The sequence below is a fragment of the Entamoeba invadens genome, assembly GCF_000330505.1.
Source record: "Entamoeba invadens IP1 unplaced genomic scaffold scaff_1105074726411, whole genome shotgun sequence".
In the NCBI taxonomy this organism is placed as follows: domain Eukaryota; phylum Evosea; order Mastigamoebida; family Endamoebidae; genus Entamoeba; species Entamoeba invadens.
This window is the reverse complement of record NW_004443515.1, coordinates 111,683-118,861: the sequence shown is the minus strand read 5'-3', so window position 1 is coordinate 118,861 and position 7,179 is coordinate 111,683. Positions and strand designations below refer to the sequence as shown.

At 24.0% G+C, this 7,179-nt stretch overlaps 1 protein-coding gene across 1 annotated transcript; it reads left to right on the top strand.

The window, feature by feature from the left end:
- Positions 1-3,032: 3,032 nt before the first annotated feature.
- EIN_413920 (hypothetical protein) lies at positions 3,033-3,707 on the top strand (the record flags this gene model as incomplete). The annotated part of the gene is made up of 1 exon (XM_004258427.1): positions 3,033-3,707. One exon carries the CDS (start codon positions 3,033-3,035, stop codon positions 3,705-3,707), a length of 675 nt encoding a protein of 224 aa, XP_004258475.1.
- Between the last annotated feature and the right edge of the window lie 3,472 nt (positions 3,708-7,179).

The window sequence follows — 7,179 nt, the reverse complement described above, 5'->3', positions numbered from 1 at the left end:
TGTATGCTATTTTTATTAAGTCCATGAAATCGTCATTAAAAATTGCAATTACTTTAACTATGGCATGTTAACTCTTTTATGTATTTGAATTCCGTGAAAATGTTTTAAGAAGAACTGTAATAATAAAATAATACAAGAAAAATTGAATTTAAAATTGAATTTCTATGATAAACAACGAGTATTTTTTCATTTGATTTATATTTAAATGTATTTGATTAAAAACAGATTTTACTGTACATATTCAACAATTTAAAACACTGAAACTTCAAACTTTATAATGATAATAATCTTAAAGAAATATTTTTAATTTGCTTTTTTTTAATTTCAACAACGAGGCGAATCAAGAGTTTTTATATTTGTTTAAGCATGTGTAACATCGAAATTTAGTAATTTACTTGTTGGCTGTAAAAAATTTTATTAAAAATATTAAAAACCTTAAAAATAAACAACTGTAATAATCATAACATATTACAAAATGTTTTTAAGCATCAATTTTTTACCATGTGAAGTTCAACTATTTTAATTATGTGTTGATAAAAGATTTCTAAAATTTAATTCAACTTTTTAACAAAAAAATAAGTTTTTAATCTTTTGTATGTTTTTTGATTTTTGTATGCCAATCTTGTTTTTAGATGTTTCATGCTGTAAAAAATACAACTTTAAACAAGAAAACATATAATATCTAAATGTTAAAAATATATATCGGAAGCAGTAAATATTCAATTAAAATTATCAATTTAAAAATTTTGTATGTTTTGATTCTTTTTTTGTTAATAACCAAAAAATCGAATTATCAGAAAAAATAAAAAAAATAAAACAACATAACAGTTAAAGTCGAAAAAACAAACATTTTCCAACATTATTTTCCATCTTTTTTATTTAAACTTTCCCTCTTTTTGCACTAATAAAATACCCCGAAAAAGTTGATTATCAGAAAGCTTATGCTTTCGGTTTTTCTGAAAAGTCAAAAACAAAAATCAAAGTCATAAAGGACTATTTAAATAAACTTTCACTTAATTTTCATTGTCGAAAGTCAAAGGAATTGTTCCACTAAAATGGGTATTGATGTCAATCAAGTACTCATTTTTTATCGGTGCAAGACCATGCTCATAAAATATTGTTAAAAACAACAAAAGCAAATTATCATCACGACATCATTAATCATTTTATTCAACTATTGTGTCTGCAATTTCGAACAAAAATTGAATAAAAATATTTTTCTAAATAACTACATTATATTGAACTCATGTACAGGATATTACAATATTTGTCAACTTATTTACAATATCATGCTGTATGCGTTTATTAATTTTTGAATTTTAAATTGGTGATGTCTGCTAATTGGTTTGAAATGTTCAAATGATGGTTTAAAAAAGTGTGTCAAGTGAAACTGAAGTTGTAAATTCAAAACAATAAGTTTGTTCAAAAACAAAGACAATAATAAGTAAAAATGTTAAATTGTAAAATAAAGTGGATTCAAGAATGTGGTTTTTGGAAATCAAAGAAGTCAGAAATGATTTCTGTGTTGTAAGAGGTTATTTGTGTTATTTTGAAGTTATTTATAATCGAAATAAATTTTTGTGTAATAATTAAAAATTGTTTCATTCCAGTTCGTATTTCTAAAAATAATCTAGATGTCGTATTTTTAACATGTTGTAATTTTGGAACTGATCTGTTAATTAATTGAATAATATTTAACAATTTATTTGTTCGAAAAAAAATAAAATTTGTCTGTTTATTTATAAAATGCTCTATTTTTAAGAGTTGCGACCCGATTTTGTGGCCTAAAAAGATTTGGCACATCCATAGTAATTTGGGATACCCTGTTAACAATTACATTTAAACATGATTGTTAATTATTTGTTTATCATTCCATGTCTTGTCATATTGGTAACTATGTATGTGAATATCAAAAAACTACATTTTTAAATTGAAATATAATTGTTTAAATATGAATATTTTAAAAGAAATACATTTATTTTTTTGTTTACCAAAAAATTTTTTTGTAATCACTTTTTTTAACATAAAAAATAATTAATTAATTATTTTTTTATATTTATAATTATTTGACACGCATTTCAAACCTTTTTTTACAAGTTGTTAATTATTTTACGCATGTTTTTGACTTTAAATAAATATTGTCAGCCCAAGCATTTTGATGGATCTTCAAGGTCGCCTTTATGATAAATAATTATTCGAAATATAGTTAATTTAATCATTACAATTCTATAAATTATAGTTAATTATTAAAAACAATTTTTAAATAATGTTTTAATTAATGTGGAACTAATAAAAAAATTGTTAATTATATAACTAACTTATTTCTAGTTTATATAATAGAAATAATGATAGAACAATCACAGAAGACAGTTTTTTAAGCTAGCTTGGCAAACTGTAATTTGAATTATAACTTATATAAATAACTAAAATAAATAAAATATCGAATCTTTTCACTTGATTTTTTGCATTTGAATTTAAGATACGTCGGTGTATCTCACTTATAAAAATTACAATTTTCAAGTGATGTTTTTTCGAAATACTTAACATAAAAATGTCATTACTAAAAATATAATAAAATTTGAATTAAAATTACAATAGTTTTTCAAAGCAAACAATACCGAATCAAAAACTTTTAAAAATGAACTGAAATAATCATGTTTTCGATTCTATTTCTTTTTCATTTATTAGTAAAGGGTATCCATATTGATAATATTCCTATTTACTATATATACAACTGCTCAACAGACATCAGTTTAGTCACTTCACCAACAAACGTCGATAAATATCATAAATGTAATAAATTTAGTAACTCTCCGTTTTCTTTTTCTGTTTATGAAGAGTTGATTTCGACTTTAATTATCGACAGTGTCAACTCGTCTTCTCTTGACATCAAAAAATCCGATGTCCCATTGCTTTCTATTTTGAACACAAACATCTCCGACTTTGTTTTCGAACACAACACGAAGTCGACTTTTACATCAAACAATTCGACATTTGAAAAATTCCATTTTAAGGAAAACGACGAATACAAAATGACACTTTCTACATTGCAAATCAACAGCTTGTGGGCACAACAAATACACGTTGACGAATACAAAATCAGTGATTTTATTGGATATAATTGGGACGTTGAAGAACTACAATTCAACAATAAAGGATACACACACACTATTTGCAATGGCAAAATTGACTACCTCAACATTGATGAGTTCATTGCCTATGACGTCGAAATCGAAAATTTGTTGTGTAGATATTTAACAATGGAGAAAGCGGTTTTAGACCACTTTGAGGTGATAGATACGTACTTTGACATATACAAATTGAGTGATTCGATTTTCTCGGATTTTGATTTTCAAAATACGCAATTGGATATTCGAAAGGTCGAAAATGTCACGTTTGAAAATTCTAAATTCGTTGACGTGAGGATTTACACCGAAGTCGAAGACAATGAACATATCGACTTCTTTAATGTTTACTTCACTAATACATACATCAACGACAAATATTATCATACGGTTCACGGAGACTATTATATTGATGCTGATAATAAACTCATGTATGGTAAATATAACACAAATGAAGTGATAAACGCATCCTTTATCACGCGTGTGGTGATTTGTTGCATGTATGCAGTATCAGTGTTGTTTGGAATAGTCGGGCTCATTATACTCTTGTTGATTAAAAATAAAAGGTATAATCCAATTTGATCCTTATTTTTTGTTATATTATAAGACAATTACCGAATAAAAATCAAATAAAAATAATTTATTTTATGTTTGATGTATTTTGTAGATATTGTATTTTATATCTTTTTTTGCAAATTTCATCATTTGTAAATATAATAAAATTAACCCTTATGGGTCTGTTTATTTTTTATAAAATAATGTAAATATTTCCATTATTTTTTTATTTGGGAATTTTAGAAGTCCACATTTCATATACTTTATTAAAAAACACAATCAATGTATTTTTTAAACTATCCAAAATATATAAATAATATAAATACAACAAACAAAAGGTTGATATTGTTTAAACAATATATATTTGTCATATTTATTACTTCCAGTTTACACTTAATATTACATTAATAATAATTTTTTTGACATTTGAACAAATTTAAGTTAATTCTTTGTTGATTCATACCTTAACAAACAGTTTTCAATCGGAAACATTACTTTGACAATAAGACACAATTCAGATATGTTACTGAAAATATTTACTTAATTATCATTTTCATTTTTTGTTGAAAAATACATAAACATTTCATTTTTTATTTCAATAATATCAGCACATCAATATCACACAGATGATTTTTAAAAAATTATTGTTGAAAGTCGATTATAACGTGTATCAAATTATAATCATATGTGTATTTATATTAAACAGTTTATAAAATAAAAAAAAAATAAAATTCACAAACCTTTTTATTGTTAAAAGCATGACACCAAACTATAACTGTTAAATTTAAATCAAAGTTGGAATATCAGTTATTGTCACACCCATTTTAATTTTTAAAAACATATTTATACAGTTATATTAGTTTGTTATAAGACCCAATTGTCCGGCATCTAAGGGTCTAACATTAATATTTTTTGTTAAAAACTTAACACAAAATAATTTAATAATACATTTTAAAGGTTGATGCAAATTAGTGTTAATTTTATTTTTATCACCTTTAAAAAATGATGTTTTTAATTATTCACATAACAAAGTTATCAATACATAACTTAAACGTTAAAAGTAATTAATAACGTTTATACAATATTGTTAATACAATTGTAATTATTAAATAAAAATTTCAAGTAAAATAACGTCTTTTAATGACATTGTTACTTTCAAATATTCAGTGCAACTTTTGTGTAGTTAGTTCGACATTTTGTTGAAACAAAGAAAAATCAAATTTAAACAAATAATGAATATTTAATCGTGTAACTACTTCGATATTGATAATTATCATATCATATTTTTTGTTGATAATTACATATAAACGATATATTATATACAATTGTTTTTAACTGTTATTTTATTGTTTTATATAATAAACACACAAAAAAACAACACATATATTTAAATAACACCACATCACTAATAATAAATTAAAATAAAGACACCCACGAAAATTTATTAAGAACAATTTAATAACAATAGTTTTATAATTGGGTTTTACTGTTTATAGCAACATTTTTATTCTGAAAAACAACCTAAAAAATAAAATGTGGTAACTTTATAATTTGTAAACATGTGAAATAGAACAATAAATTTAAATAATAACACTGAATTCAAGAGAATATCAATAATTTAAAACAACTTAAGTTATGATCTGTGGTTAACATATACATTAGATTTTTAAACTAAATTTTTTATAGTCCAAAAGTTAACGTTATTTTGTTTAAAATTTTATAGTTGTTAACAATAAAATGTTAAAATGTTGTTCTGAGTGACAATAATTAATGATACATTTTTATTAAATAAATCAGAAACAATACTACTTACTGTGTCAATTTTCAAACATACAAACAAATTTATAAAAGTGGTTTAATTAAAGTTTAACATATTTTAATTTCAAAAATTCAAAATAAATGCTTTTATGTTTTTATTTATTTTAAATTGTTCATTCTTCGTTTCAAATATATTAACCTTATTTTACAAATATGGTTAAGATAATTTTCAAATTTTCATTTAATTCTCATAAAGTTGTCACAATTGAAAAAAAATATAAATAATATATTTTTTATTATGTTTATATTAAAATATATTTTTCTATACAGATGAAGGAATCAATATATCGAAATTAAGTAACTAAAAAATCTATTTTTTTCATGACAATAATATTTTGGCAAGTTATTACCTTTCTCAAAATTTGCCGAACATAAAAGTTTGTAAAATTTTGGCGAATGGCTATAAGGTAGTTATGTTACTTTTTAAATGGAGTATTATTATGAATTAAATTACGACTTGAGAAACAATACACAAAATAATGTTTTCCTTTCACACAAAAGATGTGTATTTTGTGTTTAAATAATAAACAGATTTTGCAATAAAACAAATTCTATTATAATAGTTAAAAATTTTAAATTAAATAATACTATTTTTAATTATATTAAACATTATAGTTACATTATAATACACATTTGATGACGAGAAATATATTTGAAAAAAACATTTTGAGTAAAACCCTAAAAACAATTTAAGAATGTCGACTCCAAACACTCCACAAGTCACAATAATAGCAAAAGTAAATGGTATTGACAAATCCGCTTCATTAAAAGATATTGATGTCATGTTTTTTAAATTTCATCCCAAATCAATTGACGTTCCTCGATACGAAGAAGACACTTCATTTCACTGTTCAATCATAGAAACACCGAATGAAGAGGTTTCGAAAGCAATAATTGCTGCTAAAAATAAGACTGAATGGGATGGTGCGACTTTGAGTGTGCGATTTGATCGGAAAGACAAGACGAAAAAGACCATTCAGATGTCGTATCTAAATATAGACAAGACTGAAGATGAAATCACAAGCTTTTTGAGTGATTTTAAAATAGAAAAGGTGACGCCTTTAGTCTTTAAAAAGGGTGATATTAAAGGGAATATTATCACAGTCGTTCTAAGTGATTATGAAGATGCGACAAAAATGCGGGACTATTTTAATCAGCGAAATAAAACCAACCGACCGATCAATGTCACATTCACTCTCAAAAACGGGGAGAAGGTGGAGAATTGTTTTATCTGCAACAAATTGGGGCATCTGAGCATTCATTGCCCTTCAAGACGTCGTGTCAATGTCGGCAACATTTCGTCCAAAAATGAAAAATTTAAAAAGAATACTAGAACCCCCAAGCGTAATCAAAGTCAATCAGGTCGATATTTCAAGACACCGAAAAAATTTTTTAATAAAAAAAATAAAAAACACAAGTGAAAAACAAAAAAATCGATTTGAAGAAATTAAAGTAAGTGATTTTTATTTATTTGTTAGTTAACACTTAAAATAACGCCCTTATTTTTGTTTTGGCCTATTTTGAAAGGGATATTAGTCCAATTTTTGATCATGTTCCTTTTTCGGCTTGTGTATAGTTTATGCACATAAAATAATCTCTAAAAAAACGGAAATTTATTAAATAAACTCGATATTTCCCCGATTTTTAGACCACTTGAATTTTGTTCAATGTTATTTAAAGT